Genomic DNA, 26,283 nt, shown 5'->3' on the forward strand with positions numbered 1-26,283 from the left:
TGATTCTGTTTCATTATAATAGCTATTCATTTTAATAAGCTGAACTGTTTGCTAATGTATTTGATGCTAATGTATATATTTATTTTTCTTTTGTTAATAATCATTTTAAAACATATTACTGACCATTTAACTGTTTATTTACAATGAAACAGCTCCAAATGAACATAATTAGTAATTTGGGGATATTTTAGGCCGGGGGGGGAATCCCTTATTATCGTGGCCATATCCTTTATTTTCACATCCCAATGTTGACAGGTATGGTTCTGTCCCGTATTTTTTATCATTTTTAAATGTATATTTTTTATGCAAATCATCCCACACACGTTTTATGAAGATGCCTCATTTCCAACTCTTGATTGGGTAATACTTCATACGTCATCGTTAGTTTGATTGGTTTTTGTTTCGTGAGGAGGGCGGGTCTGTTATGCAGAGTCTGTCAAGTCTGTCAAGGCTTCCGCTAACCCTCCGCGTCTTAAAATTTCAGAGTTTAAACGCAGGCGACTGAAAAAATACTGCAGAGAGTGGGAGGAAACAGATACCTGGCTGCAAAGTGTTGGAAATTGTTATTAAGCCAACTGCACGATTTGTCGGAGAGCGTTCTCTGTGGCTCATGGTGGTCTGTGGGACAACATGCCTCTGGAGAGCAGCATTCCCGCAATGACAGAGCTCGCAAAAATCAAAGCAGTCAGACAGTTCTTTACCTCAAGTCTCTCCCGAAGCCGGCATTGAAATGGCAGTGTAATTATTATCAACAATATTTAGGTTAATTGATAAATAATGTTAAAAATGTGACCCAATCTGTGAAAGCTGGAGCTGGAGTCATTTATTTTTATTTTTTTGTAATTTACTGTTTTATACATGAAATAAAAAACAGGCTGTGAAAATACTGATAATATATGTATTTAATATTAACTGAGTAAAACAATGTCAACAACTAAAATCACAGGGAAATGAATGGCTACAATCAAACTTTATCTCAGAATTAGTTGTGGCCGGGTTTTCACACACTGGGTCACAAATTGTAATTAGTACAAATTCTGTAAACACAACGTAAGTGGATCATAATCCAATGCAATATTATGATTTGTTTGTTAAGGTTAAGTCAGGCACATAAGCATTAATTTAATACTTTAAACATTTTATTTAATACACTAATAAACAACATAATGCTGCAAAGAAAATGAAGTAGTAAATTACAACTTTCCATATATTAAAATTAGAAATAGGCTCTATGAAAACTTTACTACACTGTAAACAATCCTGGTTGCCTTAATCTTTTAAGCTGAATCAAATTAATCATAAGTTCTGACAGTTCTGACTATTGTCTTCAATAAATTGTATCTCTGACTCTTGCTCTTTGTTCATCACACCGGCTCCTCGCATTAACAGAAGTCAAATCCTTCAGCATAGTGATACGGCATATTCATTGTACATATCACTGTCAATTTTACATTGTCCTGTATTTTTTATTTTTTTGCACTGTCTGTATTTTGTCTGTCATTTTATTTGCATCTGTATTTTGTACAGTGTGGAGCCAGCACCTAAGCGTTTCACTCATCATAGCACACATGCTGCTGATGATGTAACAATAAAAGAGACTGTAATGCTCTCAAAACATGCCTGAACTACTTTATCTGTGTGTTAATCTGACAATAAGTGTGAACACAACACAAAACAACACAGAGAAGATCTGTTTTACAGACTGCAGACTCAATTTAGCCTTTACAGAACAATATTGATGCAACATGTAATGTTTAACCTATCGAAGACTTAAAGACCAAGCGGAATCTGACATAAGTGAAGTCATCTTTCACCACTGACCTGTACTGTTGTTAAATAGAGAAAACATTCCACAAGTAACTTTTAGAAGTCTTGGACCTTATTCTTGAAAAAAAAAATGACCAATAGAAAAAAGTGTGAAGCACCAAAAGTGGCCCATATTAAAGTTAATTAATAATTTGCCTGTTGTTGTTATCCATGAATTTTCAAATGTACAATTTTTTTTTTACAAAAGAGGCTAGAAAAATCATCAAGTTCTACATCCGGGGTGTCCAAGCTCGGTCCTGAAGGGCCGGTGTCCTGGAGAGTTTATCTCCAACTTGCTTCAACTAACTTGCCAGGAAGTTTCTAGTATATCCAGTAAGAGCTTAATTAGCTGTTCAGGTGTGTCTGATTAGGGTTGGAGCTAAACTCTTCTGGACACTGGCCCTCCAGGGCTGAGTTTGGACACCCCTGCTCTACTTTATTCATTCATTTAGTTTATTTTCGGCTTAGTCCCTTTGTTGATCTGGGTCGCCACAGTGGAATGAACCCCCAACTTATCAAGCACATGTTTTACGCGGCAGAAACCCATCACTGGAAGGCACCCATATACTCTCATTCACACTCATACACTATGGACAATTTTAGCTTACCCAGTTCACCTGTACCACATGTCTTGCCTCAAGACGGTCGCCGGTTTGAGCCTCGGTTGGGTCAGTTGGCATTTCTGTGTGGATTTTGCATGTTCTCCCTGTGTTCGAGTGGGTTTCCTCCAAGTGCTCTGGTTTCCCCCACAATTCCAAACACATGCGGTACAGGTACATTTGGTAAGCTAAATTGGCCGTAGTGTATTAGTGTGATGGGTGTTTCCCAGTGATGGGCTGCAGCTGAAAGGTTAATAAAGGGACTAAGCTGAAAAGAAAATTAATAAATGATGTTTTAATTATTCAATATTCAAACGGCCAAATTCTGCAATGGTATCTGGATGCAGCCTTTATGATGCAAGCTGAGATTGCATCAATCAGCGATGCAATGTTGGACACACTGCACTCAATGGAGTGAGTGACGTCACAGTGACGGGTGGGGTTAGGTGAGCGCATTAAATAGCATTGGATGCAGCTCAGATTGCACTGCACCAGGTCTGCATCCAGACCCCTCTCAAATTCTGACTGAGGAAAGTTGAATGTGCTGCTCAGTATATTTGCCTAATAAATGACATTAGACCAATAATTTAAAGCTTTTACAGATCATTTTTTTCTAATGATATAGGATGTATTAAACATGTGTTTTTTTCATATTTCTTATTCTAAATCTTTTGGAAATATTTTTACACATCAAATAGTGTGGTATGATGACCAAAATGTCTCAAAAGGCAGTATTTAAGCCTAATAAATAAATAGAAAATGAGGCGAATAACTGCAAAAAGTTTCACTTTTTTGGGAAAAACAACCACCCCTTTCACCAGGCTGGCTACGGGCCTGACTAAAGTAACTTAGTACAACATATATGGAATATTCTCTAACTTGCCGATAATTATTTAGATTCAACAATTGATCATATAAAATTTACTTTGAAAGGCAAAACAGTTTTCAGAGCTCAAATATACTTGCCTCATGCTATGTGTCTCTCTTCTTTGGATAAAAATATTAAATACTAATTTTAAAAAAGAGGAAAAATCAAGAGAATATTTGCATTTTTTTGCAATAGTTTGTTTGAATTTAATTTTATTATCTTTCCATTGTCTAATTATGTTCAGTGACTAAAGTATTATTGTAATATATAACTGTTTAATAAATCTATTTTCTTAAAATGCACCTAAACACACTGCCCATATTCACTGAGAAATGGAGGAACATTCTCATTTTCAGATGGATGGGTAAAATGGAGGGCTCTTCAAAAGTATGTGGTGACATAACCAATTTCTAATATGGGTTTCTAGAAACAAGTGATGTAACACCTTCCCTCTTGACATAAATCATCACTCTCCGATATGCCAAAGAGCATAGAATCTAATATAACATATATAACGTTAACCATATATTGATTCTAAGCTCTTTACCTGTGCTTAATTAAAAAGTGCTTATCTGTTGTCGAGATGGAGATTGGTGACCGGAAGTTCCAAAGGTGGAAGAAAGATGTACATCTTTGAGTAAGCAGACATTTCACTGTCAGCTGTAGACAAGAGAAGTGTGTCAATTATCGCAGAAATGTCCTCTTGGAGTATCAAATAACTACTTTGTTCGCTAGATTTATCCAATATTCCGTTATTGGCCGCCGTTGAGACTCTTGCGAGTACGCGGCTCGCTACCGTCACCAAGGATCATCGTGATTATTCCGGTCAAGAAGTGAGAAAAAGACACGTCCCAGATAAGGTAAGACCTATCATTATTATACGTCATCCTTAGAGTATGAACTTACTTAAAGAAACCGTGCTTTTGAGTGTATAACGCAAGCTTTAGGACAAACTACCGTTATTCCTCTTTAACGGACTGTTATGTTGCCTAGTTACGAGACCTGTCAATCAACTCCTCACGCCATCATCGGCAGCAGGACAATTTTTCATTCAGAAATTAAAGGCCAAACACATCTTTTATAAAGTTTACATTGCTGTTCCTGATCAAATACAACGTGAAAAACGTTGTTTAAATAGTTTCCAGTATTCAAATATCTTTACTGATTTACACTCTTACTGGTCGCGCGAGTCCGCCATGTTTGTAGTTTAGCACCTTTTACCCGCGTCACCTACACCTATTTTTTACGGTCATTGGCAGACATGCGGTCTATAGGTATTTAACATTTTAATACCTATAGGTATTTAAAAATGTTCAACATTGCTTGCATATAACATAATCCAAGTATAATAAATAGAAAATATGTTTTATTGTGTATCATAAATGTAATTAGCATATATTGCTATATCTCAGATTTCTATATGGGTTCTTGAATTACATTTTCATGTTGTCAGCTTTTTTTTGGTCAGTTGGTCTGAACATAGGAGCAACACGGTGACTCAGTGGTTAGCACTGTCACCTCACAGCAAGGTCACTGGTTCGAGTCACGGCTGGGTCAGTTGGCATTTCTGTGTGGAGTTCCTGTGTTCTCCCCGTGTTGGTGTGTGTTTCCTCCGAGTGCTCCGGTTTCTCCCACAGTCCAAACACTTGCACTATAGGCGAATTGATCAACTAAATTGGCCACAGTGTATGAGTGTGTGTGTGAATGAGAGTGTATGGGTGTTTCCCAGTACTGGGTTGCGGCTGGAATGGCATCCACTGTGTAAAACATGTGCTGGAATAGTTGAAGGTTCATTCCTCTGTGGTGACTAAACTGCAGGAAAATGAAATGAATGAAGAAAGTGAGGTGTAGTACACCAAACTAACATTGCTCTTGTTTTAACATGCCTTTTCGTCGTGTTTGGCTTTTTGTGATGATTGCGCATATATACACTAGATATCACATACGGACCCTGAGCATGCGTCAATAGTGCTGCCATATTGGTACAGTGCTGCCAGGACAAAAGTCATTCAACCGCACTAGTCAAGACTAAAGTGTTGTTGAATAAAATCAGCAAACAATGTAAATAAAATATGACAGCAAGATGCTGCACTGCCAGAAATGTGTATTATTGTCGGCTAAGTCGTTCATAACAGTGATTCATTCACAAATGTATCGCTCCCTCTGTTAGAATGAGAAGTGAAAGCAGGAGAGGAGGTGTGTTTCAGGACATGGATTAGACCAAATCTATCTTTGGCTCTGGATGGCCACAGTCCCCCACTGCACTTTGGTTTTGCATTCATGTCAAAGGAGCGCTACCCTGTAAAATGGCGGCTCTATTGACAACAGGATAGGTGACGTAAAGTTAGTTTTTATTAAAAGTTCCAAAGGCCCACCTCAAAAGTAGAGGCGAACGTGCTTTTGCCATAGCAGGTCCTCGCCTCTGGAATGCCCTGCCATTATAACTAAAAGGGCTTCGTCGCTGCCTATTTTTAAGTCTAAATTAAAGACTTTATTTTCTAGGTCTTTTGAAGCATAAGTCCTTCCCTTCAGGGGGTGTTGGGAGTGGGGAGGGGATCAAAACCGTCCCGTTCTTAATCGTGTTTAGTGTTGGTCAACTGTGGTGGCATCTTTTAATTAAGCAAAAATGTATTTTTATTTTTTATTGTTACACTTTCTATGTTCTTTCTTATTATGTGCCTATTGCTGTTACTGTTTTCATTCCCATATTGTTACTTTATTTTTTCTCTGTAAAGCACTTTGTGCAGCTTTGTGGCAGTTGGAAAATGGCTATATAAATAAATTGAACTTGACATCTAATTTAAATATCTATGAAGATTGTGATACAGTTCTAGAGGCTCATAATAATATAGTGCTGTCGCTCTCTACTGGACGCATAATGGACAACATGGGTGTAAAATATTGGCAGCTTCACCTTACTCCCCTTGACTAGGCTTGTTAAGCTGGTTCGGTACAGTAGATGGCGGTAAAGTCTCAAAAACTTACCGTTCTGTCAGGGAGAAGAAGATGCAAGATGGCCGCGCGCATCACAGTCGTGAAATATGTTCACTGTGCACTTCTAACTACAAAATTGAGCTGTTTGTCTTCGGGAATAAGAAGATGCTCTGCTCTGTCATGCTCAGTATCTCGTAGGGAATTCACATCTAAAAGAGTACGGCGGAAGTTTATCGACTTTTTCAGGGAAGGTTATGGACATCGGGTGGTTCCGTCTTCCTCCGTACGCCCGAGAGGAGACCCCAGTCTGCTATTCGTCAATGCAGGAATGAACCAGGTACACAAACTCACATTAGTATAATAACATGCAGAATAATGACAACTAACAGCCATGCCAAAGCTCTGTTTTTGACTCGTACCATGGTGCTACTAAATGATGGTATAATAATTAGATATTATTATTAACTTCAGAAAGTAAAAACCAAACTCCATGACTAATAAACGATAACTCCTTCAAATTATAATTTTTTTCTTCGATAAAAATTGTAAATTTGATAAATAATTAATAATTTTTAGCCTTTTAGATATGCAAATGCTACAATTACACACAAAAAGCATAGTTTTAATACAAACACAACTACAAAAACATGTTTTAAAAGAAAACGTTACCACAAATTAACAGTTGAGGTAAAGTTGGTTTTATATTTGCACATTCGTTTAGTGACAACTTGTGACATGATTACTATAATGTTTACAATGGTACTTTGAATATTCAGTCTGAAATCTCATGTAAGTATGCATTGAAAACAACATTAGCACTTATTTGACTGTGAACAATGTTGCACTTTGATGGCCATTGGCTGCTAATATGATTTACTATTTAGAATTCGCTAATATTTTTGTGAAATTATATTATGAAGGAGGAGGGCAAACTGTATGAAAATAAAACTAACTGTGTACCTCAATAAAACAACATTGGGGTAAAATTGGTGTTATGTTCACACACTCAGACTTTCTCCTTAATATAATTTCAGACAAGTAGCCTTTTCAAATTCTAAATCATTGGGAAATATATTAGCAGCAAATATCAATGTACAACATTGTTCACAGTCAGTCAAATAGTGTTAATGCCCCTATAGCTAAACAATATATGGAGTGTCACTTGTCATAAGTTGTCACTGAACAAATGTTTCAATATAAAACCAACTTCTCGATCAAATTAACCGCTGTTTTGTTTCACCAACCATAGTTTAACTATTGGTGTTTGTAGTTAAGTTGTGATTAGACATTTAAGTAAGTATGCCAAAAACATGGTTACTACAGTTTACTATAATAAATCCTTGTTTAGATTAAAAATAAACAAAGATTTAATATAATATAACTAGCATGGACATGATAAATAAACGCATGAATACAAAAGCATTTGATTATAGTATTTGCATAAACTCTGAGGTATTACACTGTTATGACAGATTATCCTCGCTGATAATGTAATGTAGGGCTGCACTATATTGGAAAAATCTGACATTGCTATATATATATATATATATATATATATATATATATATATATATATATATATATACACACACACACACACACAGTTGAAGTCAGAATAATTAGCCTCCCAGTTTATTGTTTCCTGTTTCTGTTTAAGAGAAATAGATTTTTCAGCACATTTCTAAACATTATAGTTTTAATAACTCATATCTAATAACTCATTTATTTGATCTTTTCCATAATGGCAGTAAATAATATTTGACTAGATATTTTTCAAGACACTTCTATACAGCTTAAAGTGACATTTAAAGCTTTAACTAGGTTAATTAGGTTAACTAGACAGGTTAGGGTAATTAGGCAAGTTATTGTAAATTGATAGTTTGTTCTGTAGACTATTGAAAAAATATATAATTTAAAAAAGAGGCTAATCATTTTGTCCTTAAAATTGTGTTTAAAAAATTAAAAACTGCTTTTATTCTAGCCAAAATAAACTTTCTCCAGAGGAAAAAAATGTTATCAGACATACTGTGAAAATTTCCTTGCTCTGTTAAACATCACTTGAAAAATATTTGAAAAAGATATACATATTGAGTTATCACAATATATTATAATTGAGTGATCACAATGCAAAATACTCAGGGTTGCCTTGTCTCTAGTCCAAATATGTAAAAATTATGGATATATTTATTTTAACTTTCAGAAATAATAAGACAGAAGTCTTTCTGTATTATCCTAAACAGTATTGGTTTATGTGAGTTAAAGAGCTGTAAAATATTTAAACATTACATAAATGTCTTGATTTTTACTTCAGAAACATCACAATTCCTTGCCATAAAAAATAAAAAGATAAAAATCTTATCTTTATAGGAAACTTACAAGAAGACCTGTAGGTTTCATCACACATTGATGACACAGTAACAATAATAAAAAGATTAGTACATGAAGTCCAACATAAAATCTCTATAATGTAATGTGTGTTTGTGATGATGTGCTTTTTTTTAACAGTAACCTCCCACAACCCTTTTGTATTTATATTTTATTCTGTTTTAATTACTTTTTGAGACCCTAGTCTGCTGTAATGATGGTTTTGATGGTAGATGTTCACGATCTGTGCTGTCCAATAGTTTAAGCCGATTCTGCTGGGCTGTGCTGACCCTCGCAGTGAGATGGTCTCGTACCGGCGGGTGGTAAACAGTCAGAAGTGTGTCCGTGCTGGAGGCAAACACAATGACCTACAGGATGTGGGGAAGGACGTTTACCATCATACCTTCTTCGAGATGCTGGGGAACTGGTCATTCGGGGACTACTTCAAGGTTTAGTCAATAATTTCATTCTTTTAATTAGACTTTTTCCCATTTATTATCATATCTGGGCACTTTATGTCTCCTGAATGAGCCACCAGCTTGTCAGTGGTCTACAACTGTTTTGTAAATGCTCCACCATCTGATACCCCATCTGATAATATGTGCTGGAGATTTATTTACTTTGCATGAAAAACATCTTAGATTGATCACTAATCCCACCCAAAACTTTTCTATTATACTTTTCATTATCTTCTAAAAACATTATTGGCTCTATTTTGCTGGTCCATGCGCAAAGCGCAGGGCGCAAACGCTTTCAGGGCGTGTCAAAATCCACTTTTACTAATATAAGGACAGAAAAATCTGCTTTGCGCCTTGGCGCATGGTCTAAAATGGTTGAGCTTATTTTCTAAATGAGTTATTTGTGTGTTTTGAGAATAAACCAATCAGAGCCTCATCTCCTATTCCCTTTAAGAGCCAGTTGTGTCGCGCCATAAGCACATTTGCTATTTACATGATGTAAAGTAAGTATAAGAGGAAAAACGGAGCATTTTACTTGCAAGAAAACAGTTAACCAGAGCATCTGCAGTGCAAGAATGACAGATAAGGCATCTCATAATCTACTTACACTTTCGCTCTCATGGATAGGGAAACCTTGTACACACAGACATCAATTAGTCTATAAATAATACATTTTGTTTAAGCGCAAATATTTGTTTCAAAACTATTTCTAAATTCAGTTTTAATTTCCATCAAACGAATAAATGAACAATAATAGCAAAGTGTGGTCAAAAACCTGAGTTATATCCTTATACACATGCTGTGCCCCATATGGTCTAAAACCTGACAGGTGGGCAAATCTAAGCTTGTTTTTAATAACAAATATAAATATGGATATAATAAATAATACTGCTAATAATGATAACATTACACAAAAGCAAATTGTTATGAATGAACTGAAAAAGCCTCCCGAGATGAAGAAGGCATGAAGGCAGTGGTTTTTAAATTTATGTAGGCTGGAAAAGATTGTTTTGCAATATTTTAATCCTTTATATTTATATCCTGTATATATTCTTATCATATTCTATATATATCCTTAATATTTTAATTCTTTTTCGTATGTAAAGATATTTGCATATTGCTCTACAGCTTGTGTGTATTAAGCAGTGTGTAAGCCAGGCACATAACTAACGCACTCTGCGCTCGACTTTAGACCTGGAATGTTTTGGTCTGTTGAAAAATCTATTATAGTTTCTTAAAATAGCAACGCGGCAGCACATATGAGCGCAAATCCATTTGCTATTTAAACAGTGTGGCGCAAAACGTCAAAACGACTCTTGCGCCAAGCTGAAACTAGCAAACAAGAATTGCGACGCACCTTGCGCCACATTGCGCCGGAGGTATAATCGGGTCCTAAATTTTCACAAAAAAAACTTGTCTTTTGTGTTCCCCTCCAAAAAGTATTACGTTCTTTTCCAAAACTTGTTGGATTTTTCTGGCACTTGACATTCACTCTCAAAATGTATCATTTTCCTATTCAGAAACATTTGCAAATCATCAGCATTGAAGCAATTTTTGGGGGGTTCTCCCAAAACCTTTGTGTTTGACCAAAACCATTCTCCAAAATAACCTCCACATTTGCTCGCAAAAAAAATAGTGTGTTCATTCTTAAGTATTAGACGTTTCCTTAAAAACGTTACATTTTCCTCCTAGACTGCAGCTCTGCACAAGAAGTTTGGCCTGAGGAGAAATGTTCATGCCCAACTGAGCCTGGTTTCTCTGGAGTTTTTTTTTATTAGTGAAGTTTGTTCCTCGCCACCGGCTAGCTTGGTTTGGGACTTGTGGAGCTGTGGATCAATGGATTTGCTCTTCAGTGTTTGGACTTTCAGCAGTGAAAATTAAACCACTCTGAACTAAACTGGACTGACACAGTTTAAATCTACAGAACTATGTTAAGCTGCTTTGACACAGTGTACACTGTGAAAGTGCTGTAGAAGTGATGAATTGAATTTAAATTTTTTTGTTTTGCTGAAGAGACTTTTCATTACTTCAATTATCTTTTGTGTTTTAAATAACCCTCTCTGTAGGAGCTCCAAATTTGAATGTATTTTTTTATAAATTATAATGCAGGTGGAAGCTTGTGCAATGGCCTGGCGTCTTTTAACGGAAGAGTATGGCATTCCTGCGCAGCGCCTGTATGTCTCGTACTTTTCTGGAGATCCAGCTAATGGTCTACCTGCTGATGAGGAGACACGGGACATCTGGCTTAGCATGGGGTGAAAATACTTGTTTAAACTGACAAAATACATTGGTTTTCTGTTGGAGGTTCACTGAATTGTGAAATTTCCATGCAGACTGAGAGCGGATCATGTGTTGCCATTTGGGATGAAGGATAACTTCTGGGAAATGGGAGAGACGGGCCCATGTGGCCCCTGCACAGAGATTCACTACGATCACATTGGCAACAGGAACGCTGCCTCACTGGTCAATGCAGACAGTCCAGATGTAGTGGAAATCTGGAACCTGGTATTCATGCAATATAACAGGTAATTAAATCTTTCTTTATGTAAATGACTGCATTCATGATGAATTTTTTTTTCAATTGATGAGTCAAATACAGTCATATTCATAAAATATAGTTTTATTCAACAGGATAAATTATACATGCTTAAACCCCAAATTCTTTTATTAAAGCGATAGTTCACCCCCAAAATGAATAAATCCTCAACATTTACTCACACTCCAGTGGTTCCAAGCATTTAGAAATTTGTTCTTCATAAAACAAATCTTCTTCAGAAGATAATCTGAAGAGTATGTATATATTATGGAAGTCAATGGCTGCCTTTTCTGACATTCTTCAGTAGATTTTCATTTGTGTTCAACAGAAGAAAGGCAATTAAACAGGTTTGAATCAAGTGACGAGCGAGTAAATGATGACAGAATTTTCATTTTGGGGTGAACTGTTTCTTTAAATAACTGATTAGAAAAAATGTTTTTATAAGTTAATGTAAGAGCTTTACAGATTTAAGTTTAATTGTGGATGCCACCGTGGCGCAGTAGGTAGTGCCGTCACCTCACATCAAGAAGGTCGATTTTTTTTTCCCAGAGATGGGTTGCAGCTGAAAGGGCATCCGCTGCTTAAAGCATGTCCTGGATAAGTTGGCGGTTCATTCCGTTGTGGCGACCCCGCAATAATAAAGGGACTAAGTCGAAAAGAAAATGAATGAATGAATTGTGCATGTGTAATGTAAGATGGTAATGGAATATGTGTATGTATATAGTTCATGTAGGACAATGGCGCCAGTGCACTCGCCACACACCAGTTATTGATGGAGTAGAGAGACAGTGATAGAGCCAATTCAGTGGATGGAGATGATTGGGAGGCCATGATGAGTAAGGGCCCTTGAGGAGAATTTAGCCAGGACTTCAGGGTTACATCCCTACTCTTTATGAGAAGTGGCATGGGATTTTTAATGACCATCCAAAAGACGGCGTCCATTGACAGTATGGTGTCTCCTTCACTTTACTGGGGCATTAAGACTCACACAGACCGCAGGTTAAGCGCCTCCTGCTGGCCTGACTAACACAACTTCCAACAGCAACCTAGTTTTCCCATGTGGTTTCCCATCCAGGTACTAACCAGGCTCAGCCCTGCTTAGCTTTAGTGAGTAACAGGTCTTGGGCTGCAGGGTAATATGACTGCGAAATATGTTAATGTCATCAGGTTATGTTTACCATAATTCTACCATTACACTAAACCCCCACCCCCTATATGCAAGTATTAGACACTGAAGCTTGAATTGAATCTCTTTTTGAACAAACTGTGGCAATACCATTGCTGCATTCCTAAAGTATTCAGTATTTTTTTTTAACCAATTGTTTCAATGAATCAATGAAATCATACATTACATAGATAGTTCACCCCAAAATTTAATCCCACTAAAATGGTTCTAAAATTTTATGAATTTCTTTCCTTTGCTGAACACTGTAAAGTTATTCTGAAGAGTTTAGGGGAAAAGCAGCCATTGACATCCATGGTAGAAACAACAAATACTTTATAAGTGAATAACTGTTTTTTGAGTGTAGTGTCTTTTTAAGACAGGACTTGCCGCCACATACTGTTAGATTTAGGCCCAATCCCAATTCTATTTTCATACTCATACCCCTTCCCGGTCCACTTGGCCCTTAAAACCGAGTGTGGATGGGAAGGCCTTCAAAATTTTTCATTAAGAATTGGGACAGCACGACAACACCGGCACACGTCATCAGATGTCATTGCGATATCGTGCTTCATATGAGATCAGACGATCATGACTGCTGTAGTTATTCCAGTTGCGTTATTTTTTTAGTATTTATCTTCAGGAAATCACTGAAGGCATATATTATGTTATCATAACAATTCAATGTGGCAATAAGATCGTAACTGTACTGTGCATTTACACAAGTGGCCATATTCATCAATGTAAAGACAAGAAAACAACATTAACATTATAGCAGACACTGTTAAAAGCCCATTTCTAGCCACTAGACTTTTCTGACAGGGTATTCGAGAGTCAGAATGTTGTGGGACTGCTGCACAGGAGTTATTATTATGGATTATAGATATCGAAATTTAGCGGAGGTTGTTTTTTCGTTTTTTTTTTTTAAAGCATGCCAGTAAAACATGTACATCGTTATGAATATATTAAAACATATGCTTGTTTGTTGTAAAAATTCGTAATAATGACAAAAAAATACGAATTACTTTCGGGTGCAACTATCTAGGCATTGTGTTTGATGTATTTGGGAAATTTTCTTACCGCTTGGTTTCGAGTGTGGTCCTGAAAAATCTTCATTCGAAGGGCTATCTACACCTTCCCCTTAGCCCTACCCCTACAAGCTTAAGAGAATTGGGTAAGGGAAAGGGCTAAGTGGTAGAGTGGGATTGGGCCTTAATTTTATCATTGCGTATCAACAGCAGGCCTAAACAAGTCAAAATACCAGCACAATAACACACTTGGCTAAATATTTGCTAATCCTTAACAAAAATAGCAGTGTTTTTGGTCAATATCACAAACTCTTTGTCTGTCTCTCTGTGTTACAGGGAGAGCAATGGTAGTCTGCGAGCTCTTCCCCAGTGCAGTGTGGATACTGGCATGGGTTTAGAGAGGCTGGTGACGGTGCTGCAAGGCAAACGCTCCAACTACGACACAGATCTCTTCACACCTCTATTATCTGCCATCCACCAGGTTTTTACTCTTCATTTCCACCCAAACAAATTAAATGTCCGTTTTCGTTTACACACCCTCCACTTTTGAAACCACGTTTTCGACACATTTGAAACCTGTTTGAGCTTCTTTCTTAAACGCAAAAGGAGATATTTTAAAGAATGTTAGATAATAAACAGCCATTGACATCCATGTTTTTTTCCCCTACATTGGATGTCAATGGCTGCTTTTTTCTGACATTCTTCAGAATATCTTGTTTTGTGGTCAACAGAAGAAAGAAATTCATAATCGTTGACAACCACTTGAGTGTTAGTAAATGAAGGAATTAAACTTTTTGAGTGAACCATCCCTTTAACTTTTTACAGCAATAATATTCTGTCTTTAATACCAACATTATCTGTATTGTTTGTGTGTGCAGTGCTCTAAGGCTCCCGCATATCAGGGCAGAACCGGAGCGGCTGATGTGGCTCAGCTGGACATGGCCTATCGGGTCGTGGCGGATCACATCCGAACAATCTGTGTGTGTATCGCTGACGGAGTTTACCCAGGCATGGCAGGCGCTGAGTGAGTTCGACTCAAACAAAGGCAGAGTTTACGGCTATTATTACACGATAAATCACTTTTTATTGTCACATCACCAGCAGAATGTGCGACTCGTTGGATGGAAATGCTACTTCATTTGCACATCTTTTATTCGATATTCCAGTTTTGCACATACATTTTATTCACATCTTTGGATGGAAACAGCTGTAGATGCATCTTTTAAATAGCATATCATTCATGTCATGTTCAATAATTGTAATATTGTGGTAATGAGCATGCACAATATTGATATTGTAAGCCGATGGCTGATAGACATCGTGATGCTGAGCCAGCATCGCGATCCTCCACCCCCATCGCAATCCAGCTCGCGCAAAATACACACTTGGGCACCATTTACTTGAATACGTCTTAGTTTTAAAATAGCATTTTAGAACGAAAACAATCCACATCCACACTGGCGTTTCACCTAGCATTTCTGAACAGCCATCCTTCCACACGATGCGGCTGAAAATGCACATCATGTGACCACAAACAGACACACACACTTGTCTGAGCTCCAGGGAGTCATAATTTTAAAGTGCTTTTAAGAATATTCAGATTGTTGAACTGGCAGTGTTTGTTCATCACACTACCAAATAATGATGACATGTATATATTTCATTTTTTTTTACATGTTAATTTGGTCTACGACACTGAAAATTCTGTGCCCCTTTATAGGTATTTTTTCATAACTCTGTACTTTAAGGCTCCATTTGTTAACACCGGTTAAATTAATGTCAATGACAGCTGCGAAAGACTATTAATATTATGTTATGCTAATTGTTTATTCATTGCCTAAGAGCACTTTAAAATCAAACGTTGTAATCGTGTTATTTAATGGAGTTAATATTGCAGTCGTATTTTTTAAAAAATAACTCTATCATGTAACTGTAGAAGACACACCCTATTATCTCTGACACTTTAACCACCACTTGAGCCAGTTTGCACATTTGCAACAGACACTTTCCTACTATCGTTCCATATCTCTAGAAGAAAAACAAAAACATTTTGCATTTCTGAGTGGGCTTGACAAACCACCTGTAGAAACATTTTTCTTTCTATATGCACCAGACACTTCACTTAAATTCCATTATATAAGGATTCAATAAGGAAAGCATTGTTTAATGTACCATAGTCTTGTGTTTATATTTCTGGTTATGTTTATTTCGTTACACTTTGTTCACACATGTAGCTGAATGACAATCAAACTCAACTTGAACTAGATAATATGACACGTTTGTGTGTGTCATATATATGTATGTGTGTGTGATGATTTGAATGCGTTAACTAACATATACCATTGCGTCTTTTGTAAAGTCTTACCTATTGCACTTTTTATTCATTTTGTAATTTAATTTGTCTACTCTAAACATAAAGTTGAAGTTGGAGTTATTAGCACCCCTGAATTATTCGCCCCCCTGTTAACTTTTTCCCCAATTTCTGTTTAACAGAAAGATTTTTTCAACACATTTCTAAACATAATAATTTTAATAACTCATTTCTAATAACTGATTTATTTTATCTTTGCCATGATGACAGTAAATAATATTTCACTAGATATTTTTCAAGACACTTCTATACAGCTTAAAGTGACATTTAAAGGCTTAACTAAGTTAATTAGGTTAACTAGGCAGAAAAGGAGAAATTAGGTAAGCTATTGTGTAAGAGCAATTCCGTGCAAATGTCAACCTTGCCATAAAAAAGTTTAAGTTTTCAACAAAATACGGAAACGGTTTCTGGGTTTTTTGTGTAAGTAAGTATTTTACAGTACTTTAGAAATACTCAAAATGCATTTGTCAATGTTTTCAAAATATTCTATTTGTTTTACCAATATTCACAATTTCACATCTGTCACATCAGAGAGATGTCACACCCATAACGACACTTATTCCTCATAAATGTAAAATATTACATACGATAAAGCCAATCATTTTTGTTTTGTAGAGAGTCAATAATAATAATAATAATAATAATAATTCCTTACATTTATATAGTGCTTTTCGGGGCACTCAAATCGCCTAACACAATGGGTGGGGAATCTCCTCATCCACCACCAGTGTGCAGCATCCACCTGGATGACGCGATAGCAGCCATTTTGCGCCAGACCGCACACCACACACCAGCTGATTGGTGGAGAGGAGACAGTGATGAAGCCAATTGAATATGGGGATGGTCAGGAGGCCATGATGGACAGAGGACAGTGGGAAGATTTGGCCAGGATGCCGGGGTTAAACCCCTACTCTTTTCGAAGGACATACTGGGATTTTTAACGACCACAGAGAGTTGGGACCTCGGTTTAACGCCTCATCCGAAAGATGGCGCTCACTGAGCAGTATAGCGTCCCCGTCACTATACTGGGGCATTAGGACCCACACAGACCGCAGGTTGCTGGCCTCACTAACACCACTTCCGGCAGCAACCTAGCTTTCCCATGTGGTCTCCCATTTAGGAACTATCCAGGCACAGCCCTGCTTAGCTTCAGTGGGCGACCATGTGAGATTTGCAGAGAGCTAGCTGCTGGCAAAAAAGTCAACTCTTATCCTTTTGATTATCATTGTTTTTTTTTTTGGGTTGTGCAGTTTAATTCACAGAATGTCTACAAAGTATGTTGTGTGCTGTAAACCCGCAGACTTTTTTGTCACATCCATAACGCATGTTTATTTTCCACATTTAAACTACAAAACGTGTTTACAGATTGATATTTTTCTGGTCCCTTAACTCTGTGGTGTGTTGTTCTGGAAATTATAGAGATATTCCAATATAATGTTGTCCTTAAAATGCTGTTTAAAATTTTAAAACTGCTCTTATTCTAGCCGAAATAAACCAAATAAGACTTTCTCCAGAAGAAAAGATATTATCAGACCTACTGTGAAAATTTTCTTTCTCTGTTAAACATCATTTGGGAAATAAAAAGAAAAATCAAAGAGGTGCTAATAATTCTGACTTCAACTGTATGTACAGTAAAGCAATATACAAGTATTTTGAGGGGGTTTTACATTTGTTAAAGTAACCTTTTTTTGGAGGTTAGATCTATATTTTAGGTAATATTGTCAAGTAATATAACTCTTCTAATGTGTAAATGTTCTACAATATGCTGTCTTTGTGTTAGGCTGGTGTTAAGACGCATCTTAAGACGTGCGGTTAGGTTTTCTACAGAGGTGCTGCAGGCTCCTGAGGGTGCACTGGCAAGTCTGGTGCCCACTGTAGCTAATCTACTGGTGAGACGATCGAGATGATTGCACTGGGTTATTTCTGTCATCACTGCAGTGTCTTTGCTTTCATATTCTCCTTGTTTTTACTTTTCTCAGGGTGATGCCTATCCTGAGCTGAACACAGAGTCTGATAGAGTAAGCATGCTACAAAAAAAAAAAAAACAAGCTTCCTGTCTTACAATACTTACTGTTTTTGTAACATTTATTGTGCTACAGATATTGTTCTTTCGAACTTTCTGTGCATTAAATAATGCTGCTTTTTTTACTTCACGCAAAAATAATTATGGTTTGAAATATAAATAAAGTGTCTCAATACAAAATGTTTTAAAATTTGATTATTTTTATTTTCTATCAGAGGAGTTAAATAAAAATATATATTTTGCTATTGTATTGTTAAATAATTTATATCATACTAATGTTTTACAAGTTTTACTGTGTTTTATTTTAATAACCAAAAAACTAGAATACTGAATAGTAGTGCATTTAAATAACGCTATCTAGAAATTATCAAAATAACACTTTTTAACTTTAACTTTTTAAACAATATATTTTAGACCAAGTTGTATTTATTAGAAAAATCTTTTTTTTTTTTAGCTGTAATGAGTATTAACATCAAAATAATGAACTGCTTAAGTCTGCGTAAGTCTTAATATTGGTGTTGTTTCATATATTTTTATGCACCCTTTTCCAAAAATGATGTATGATTTATAAAAGTCCTATCGGATTGATTTAGTGCACATGCTGAATTTTATTCTTCCTCTCCAGATCATGGATCTCATTAATCAGAATGAAGCCCACTTCCTGTCCTCGCTGAAACAGGGTAGGAGGGTGATTGACAGGACTCTCAGCAACATGGACGAAAACTCTTCTTTTTTTCCAGGTAAAATCTATTAAAAACCAGTTACAGTTGGTATAATTCATAATGCATTCCCTTCTCTTTTACCTGAGCAGTGTCTGCAATGTTCTACCTTCTGTGTCTATTGTTTTTCTATCAATCAGCCTCTGTTGCCTGGTCCTTATATCGTAACCTGGGCTTTCCTCTGGATCTCATTGACCTTATGCTAGAGGAAAAAGGCAAGATTGTTGATAAAAAGGAAATGAAGGTGCTGGAAGATGAATATGAGAAGGTACTAGTATTAGCATTTTTACTAATATTAGCCTTTCCATAATACAAAATATGATTGCTGGATGAATAATTAGCTATGTTTCTATACAAAAATGCAAATTACACTTATGCAGAATATCACAAATAAAGCACCGTTATCATCCCATGAAAACTTGTGACTATCTGATAAACTGGTGCCAAATTTCGAAAAAAACTACCTTTGCTGTGGTAGGAGAAGCCACTGTGAGCATTTCTTCATCTATTTTAAACAACTGTGCCTCAGAAAACAAAATGCAATGAATGTGTGGTGGCTTTTGCAGGCAAGAGACACTGTTTAGGACTACTATGCTACTGGGCCCAGAAAACTGCAACAAACAAATCCCGATCACAGCAGTTATCAAACATTCAAACAAAAAGGAAAAACCCAAAACAAATAGGCAACTCGAGCGCCAAAAATAAATAAATATGCACCTCACTTCACAAACAAACCCGAACGCATGATACGTTCACCACGCATCATAAACAAAACCTCCGCCAAAAATAATAAGCACTTCCATTCATAGATATTGCTGCTTCTATGTCTGCATCAAAACGTACTCGTACACTCGCACTTTCAATACAGCACCTAACTTCAAGGAACACTGCTACTTCCTCTGAGTAAGACTAAGTAGCATGAAAAAACACATTTTGTTACAAAACCAGCCTCGAAGCAAACAACCACGCAGCGCACTCTCTACAAACTCACAGCAGCATGACCCCTTGACCTGGAATCACCTGCATGCTGACTGTGTGACAAGGAATGAATGAAAGAGAGCGAACCACCATCCAAGGCTCTCTAAATATCCTTGTATCAGCTGACAGCTGTAATCCAATCACACGTCGCTCGTATAATAATAATAATAAAAAAAAAACTAATGATGACTGTCACACACTCAACACAGTTCTGGTTGGTAATAATACAGAACCACTTTGATGACAGATTATGGCTGAGGGATTTTCGAATGACCAAAACATCATTAAAATTTCCATGATGCATTTTTATTTGGTTTCAAAATACGCCTAAAAATAGGTGGGTGGGAGCATAGCTATAGACTGGTTTATTGATTGTTTATGTGTGTATATGGGCTTATTAGAGTTGTTGTTTTTTTCTCAGTTGGGTCTTCAGTCAGAGGAGGATGAAGGTGAAAAGCTGGACCAGCTGGACCTTCATAGCCTGGCAGAGCTACAACGGCAAAGAGTTCCTCACACAGACGACTCTCCAAAATACTGTTACAGTGTGGGGTCCGATGGACAATACGGTACTAAACAGTGAAAAGATCTTGTTTGAGAATCAGAGAAATCTTTAAAAGTGTGTGCTCCTGACCACACATGGCTCTAAAAGTTTAAATAATGAAGTAAATAGCATGCTTAAAAAACACACACAACATGAAATTCAGTTCTGAAAACACAAGATACACCTGACCGCAGTTTTGTTGACATTAGAAAGGAGCGATGGACAGCACCTTTTTGTTACTAGGCAACCACTGTATCAACAGTCTTGGTGCTGGAGCGAGTGACATATCTTCTGTACCAGTGGATTCTGAAACGTAATGACTGTGATTGGCCGCGAAGATCATCAGTTCACCGAACTCACCACTGTTTACTGACTGTCACCACAGATACAGCAACATTGGAGCATTTAAGCTGCGATTTATCAGCGGATTGCTCATATGTCTGCTTATAGACTAACCAGCTGATCAACTTGACTTTGAAATGCTCCAGTGTCTGTATCTGTGGTTACACTCAGTAAACAGTGGTGAGTTCAGTGAACTGATTTCCTTCACAACCAATCACAGTCATTTCTGTTGAGCATATAAACACAGTGGCAAATCAGCGTTGTTTAAGAAAGTGCTCATTATCGCTCAAATGTTCGCAGGAAATTGCCATTTTTAAACTTCAGTATTTATTGGTACTCACACTAGGTACAGTTGCCTTGAACTGGGCCAAAGCACGCTTGTCCCCCCTCCCGTCTCCCCCGACGGCCTGCGCTCACACCATATGGGGCCCGGCACGCTTACGTCATCGCTTCTGCGCTGTTCAGAAGCGCTCTCTATGGCAAGCCTTTTTAGCATTTAAATCTTTGTTCTGACTCCATAAATATATTTAGAGATATCTCTAATTATATTTTGACTAGTCATAATTGTAATTCGACTAGTCAGAATGACAATTAGAGATATCTGCAATTACAATTGTACTAGTACGAAATCAGATTGGAGATATCATCAAATATATTATGACTAGTCATATTCCTCTATTGACTTCCATTAAAAAATATTTGCAGATATCTCTAAATGAGTTTTGACTAGTCACAATTGTAATTAGAGATATCTCTAACTGAATTTTTACTAGACATAATACATTTGGAGATGTCTTTAATTCGTCATATTTAGAGATATTTACAAATATATTTGAAGATATCTCTAATTAATTTACTAATAGTCGAATTACAGTTGTAGATATCTTGAATTGGATTTTTGACGAGTCAAAACTCAGTTAGAGATATCTGCAAATATTTTTCAATGAAAGTCAATGGAGGAATATGACTAGTCATAATATATTTGCAGATATCTTTAATCTGATTTCGTACTAGTACAATTGTAATTGCAGATATCTCTAATTGTCATTCTGACTAGTCGAATTATAATTATGACAAGTCAAAATATAATTAGAGATATCTCTAAATATATTTATGGATAGTCAGAACAAGGTTTAAATGCTGAAACGGCTTGCCATACGCTCTTACCCAGTAGCAAAGTGGAGATTTCTCTAGTTATATCCTTTCAGTTGTTTGTCATGCATTGACATGCAGTCAAATATTTCGCCAAACAGTCCTTAGCGATGCGGTGACACCCAGTCAGATATTTCGCCGAACAGATCCGCCACTTTTTGCGCTCATAAACAATCATAAAGCTCTCGTGCTGCAGGAATGAGGAGGTCTGCTGAAGGCGCGCAGCTGGCGTGCTATGAGGAGTTCTCGTCTTTAATAAACTACGGCAGTTTGCGATCACTGAACAGTAAGAATGATTAATAAATCCATATGAAACAGCCCCTTAAAAGTCATGTCTCGCTTTCAGTTTCGTTTCCCAAGTGATCCGCGCTCAGGCACAACCTCTTCCAACCGGGCCAGGGCCGGCCAAGTGAACCAAGCTTGATCCCGATTCAGCGCGCTCACACTTCTCAAACAATCCGTGAAACGGGCCTGGGCACGGTACGGATGGCATAGTGTGAGTAGGCCCTTATATAACGTTTGAATATTAACACTGCACTTTGCTTACAGGTAAATAAAAAATATTAAATAAGAATTAACTGTACTTTTAAAAGTGCAGTAATTGTACTGTACATAATAAGCAAAAAACTCTGCTGTACTTAATTATAAACTCCTAAATTATATAGTACTTCTTCAAACAGTGTATAGAGCAGTCAGAATACCAAAAACACTAAGGGTGTGTCTCAAACCGCACATCACCACACGGACCAGAAAGCCTACCATTTAAAATGCTGTCTCTATCGCTAAATTCTTCCAGTGCACTGAAAAGTTCACTCTAAAAACTAAAAAATCCTACAGTGCACATTGTAAATCAGTGAGCATTGCTGCTCACTGGGTTCCCTTAATAGGAGTGTTGAACTGCTAAACATAAATTACCAACTAAACAAACCTAATGACAAATGAGAGACTTACAAAAATAAGTGACTCATAAATAATAAACGTATAAATTATAGGGACCTATAAAAATAAACATTGTTATTATTAAACCAAACAGTAAATAAAAATGGTTAGACAAATATGGAACAATCTAACAAACATTTATAATTAATCGAAATGTTGCCGCTATATAAAACAATACATTTATTGATCTATATTTTTAAAAAACTGTGAAAAAAGTTCTGCTGTTGTTTATGAAATAAATTTTTTATGTTGTATAATGAAAACATTCCCATGTCACAATTAGTGTCCCAATGTGTAGTGAATCAAGCTCCTTACTATCCTTAACAGTGCTCAAATTTGTTGATTCCAGCTGATTGAGATGCATCCTGAAATGCTTTAGAAATATAGTAACATTCCATAACCACTCAGTTACTACGAACTCCCTCAAAACTATTTAAGCAACCACCACTTGAAACTTTTGCATTAACTTTTCTTGTTCCAACTGGACTTGCGTGTTTTTTTGTTTTGTTTTTTTTTTCCAAAAATAAAAGTTTAGTTTTTAGTAATTGGAAGAGCCCATTCACACCAAAAGTGACATAAATATGGCTGAAAGTAATGTGTAAACTCCTGTCTGTACAGTAAACTAACCTTTCAGCTGTGCTGCCCGTCATTATTTTTTACTATAGTGTAATTGGATCATCTAAAGGTCAGCAGCAAAGACATGGCTTAAATTGATCAAATGTAATTTAAATGGGTTAAGGATATTATTCAACACATTTAATTAGAGCGGGTTTGTGTAATAATCTGTATTTTTGTTTAACTTATTCATATGAATTGTTTTTGTGCAAGTCAGATATATAAATGCATGTTCACATTTAGTCTAGAACCACAGTAGCCATCAATGCACAAGACACCTCTACAGTCCTGATCATATCGCAAATCCCTCTCAGCAATCTAAGGCTGGAAGGCATCAAGTTACAGTGCATCCGAAAAGTATTCATAGCGCTTCACTTTTTCCACATTTTTTTTATGTTACAATCTTATTCCAAAATGTTTTAAACTCATTTATTTCCTCAAAATTCTACACACAATACCCCATAATGCAATGTGAAATAAAATTTTTAGAAATTGTTGTAAACTAAAAAAATATATAAAACCTGAAAAATCACATATACAAAAGTATTCACAGCCTTTGCTCAATACTTTGTAGATGCACCTTTGGCAGCAATTACAGCTTTTAAATATGATGCCACACGCCTGGTACACTTGTCTTAGGATTTTTTGCCCAATACCTCTAAAGCTGTATCAGGTTGAATGGGAAGCGACAGTGTACAGCCATTTTCAGATCTCTCCAGAGATGTTCAATAGGATTTAGGTCTGGGCTCTTTGTGGACCACTCAAGGACATTCACAGAGTTGTTGTGAAGCCACCCCATTGATATTTTGGTGCTGTGCTTTGGATCATTGTCCTGCTGGAAGATGAACTGTCTCCCCAGTCTGAGGTCAAGAGCACTCTGAACAAGGTTCAGAATGTCTCTGTACATTGATGCATTCATCGTTCCCCTCTATCCTGACTAGTCCTCCAGTTCCTGCTTCATCCCCACAGCGTGATGCTGCCACCACCATGCTTCACTGTAGAGATGGTATTAGCCTGGTGATAAGTGGTGCCTGGCTTTCTCCAAACGTAACGCCTGACATTCACTCCAAAGAGTTTAATTTTATTCTCATCTGACCAGATAATTTTGTTCTTATGGTCTGAGTGTCCTTCAGATGCCTTTCCGCAAAATCCAAGTGAGCTGGTGGCTTCCGTCTGGCCATTCTACCATACAGGGCTGATTGGTGGATTGCTGCACAGATGGTTGTCCTCCTCTCTCCACAGAAAAATGCAGGAGCTTAGACAGAGTGACCATCGGGTTATTGATCACCTTCCTGACTAAGGCCCTTCTCCCCAATCACTCTGCTTAGATGGCCGGCCAGCTCTAGGAAGAGTCCTGTTAGTTCCAAACATCTTACACTTAAGGATGATGGATGCTTTTTCTTTCATTTTTAATAAATTTGCAACAATTTCATAAATGAATTGAATACATTTTGGAATAAGGCTGTAAAATAAAAAAATGTGGAAAAAGTATCACAAGGACAGAGAACGGGGCTGTTTCTCAATTCCAAGAACACAGAGAACGCACTTGCGTTCTTCTGGAGACTGATCTTGCCAGGTGTCCTCGGAAGAACGAACTCAGGAGATCGTGAGGACAAAGAACATGTCCTGTGAGAAATGAGATGCTGCGTTCTTCTTGATGGTCACAAGACCTTCACGTGTTTTTAATGGAATATTATTTAAACATTACAGCATTCATACAGAGATGTATTGTTTTTCCCCTTTTCAAAATATATACTATGCATAAATCATTATAAATATACATTGCACAATACAAATAAAATAGATTTTAATACCAATTTCAGCAAATAAACATCCTTAATGTGTTTATTCCTGTATTAAGATGTCCATGGTAAGGTTTATATTCACAGTTTCATTTAGGGAAACTCCTGAGGTAAATAAGTCATATCTCTGAACTTTAATAATAAATCTTAATAAAATGCTGCGCTTCCCACCTCCAGTCACAATGACTTCTGGGACTTCTAGAGCGAGATCGGTGCCAAGTCTGCATCGTTGCGTCCTTGATATCAAGAACACATCCGGGAAGTTTCACGCATCCTCTGTTCTTGCAGTCTTAAGTATTGGAACTGAACTTTGGCAGCTGATGATGACGTTACACGAGGACGCAAGATCGCTGAAGACCGCATATTGAGAAACAGCCCTAGGTTGCTGCCTTTGATATCCTAGAATCCTGTTTCATTTATGACAGTGGAGCTAAAAAAAATTTACATGGCGTCTCACCCATGACATTTGTGTGTCATTTTGCGTTTTCAGACAAGCCCATATGAGCTTGTTTACGTAACACCACTCAACACCTCCGTAATCAAATAGCCACATGCTAAAAACCTTGTAACCACATAGGAACACATTAAAAACACAGAGAGCGCCAAAAATACATGTAATACATGTAACAAACTCCTCAGTAACTACATGGCAATTTTTTAAAACAACTGTAAAAACAAAAATAGTTTGACAAACACTCATAAGACTTTAGCAACCATAGAAGTGTGGTAAAATACACTTAAATACTCTGAATACTCTGAACACTTAACCAAACAGCTCGAATTTGGAAATAACCCCCAAAGGAATATGCCATAACCACTCAGAAGACCTCAAAAAATGCATGGCAACATATTTGGCACACGAATGCCAACACAAACAAAGCACCAAAACTACATTTTGTAGCAACATGTTAAGCTCTTAGCATACCTCAGGAACCACCAGCACTTTACAGCACACTCGTTAACCCTTTAACCCTGCTAACATGATAAAAAAAAAACACTTTGTACACCTTACAAACTAATTAGCAACATATTAAAAGCATTTAGAA

At 36.8% G+C, this 26,283-nt stretch overlaps 1 protein-coding gene across 13 annotated transcripts in view; it reads left to right on the forward strand.

Moving 5' to 3' along the window:
• The first annotated feature begins 3,055 nt into the window (after nucleotides 1-3,055).
• aars2 (alanyl-tRNA synthetase 2, mitochondrial (putative)) overlaps nucleotides 3,056-26,283 on the forward strand; it is a 36,035-nt gene continuing 12,807 nt past the window's right edge. For 5 of the 13 annotated variants that reach the window (XR_015522068.1, XR_015522070.1, XR_015522069.1 and 2 more), the window contains exons 1-11: nucleotides 6,276-6,544; nucleotides 8,832-9,020; nucleotides 11,139-11,284; nucleotides 11,363-11,554; nucleotides 14,092-14,236; nucleotides 14,634-14,779; nucleotides 17,907-18,015; nucleotides 18,106-18,144; nucleotides 18,775-18,889; nucleotides 19,009-19,136; nucleotides 20,268-20,412. Coding sequence is in view for 4 of the 13 variants with exons in the window: in XM_087304428.1 (XP_087160554.1) it covers nucleotides 6,287-6,544; nucleotides 8,832-9,020; nucleotides 11,139-11,284; nucleotides 11,363-11,554; nucleotides 14,092-14,236; nucleotides 14,634-14,779; nucleotides 17,907-18,015; nucleotides 18,106-18,144; nucleotides 18,775-18,889; nucleotides 19,009-19,136; nucleotides 20,268-20,412 (1,612 nt within the window). In the remaining 9 variants the exon portion in view is untranslated. Of the gene's footprint in view, nucleotides 4,134-4,306; nucleotides 4,548-6,275; nucleotides 6,545-8,831; nucleotides 9,021-11,138; nucleotides 11,285-11,362; nucleotides 11,555-14,091; nucleotides 14,237-14,633; nucleotides 14,780-17,906; nucleotides 18,016-18,105; nucleotides 18,145-18,774; nucleotides 18,890-19,008; nucleotides 19,137-20,267; nucleotides 21,026-22,385; nucleotides 25,280-26,283 lie in introns of those variants that run through there. The other 8 variants (XR_015522071.1, XM_087304430.1, XR_015522072.1 and 5 more) reach the window with 7 other exon arrangements.

Source organism: Danio rerio, chromosome 22, assembly GCF_052040795.2.
Source record: "Danio rerio strain M-AB ecotype USA chromosome 22, GRCz13ab, whole genome shotgun sequence".
Taxonomy (NCBI): domain Eukaryota; kingdom Metazoa; phylum Chordata; class Actinopteri; order Cypriniformes; family Danionidae; genus Danio; species Danio rerio.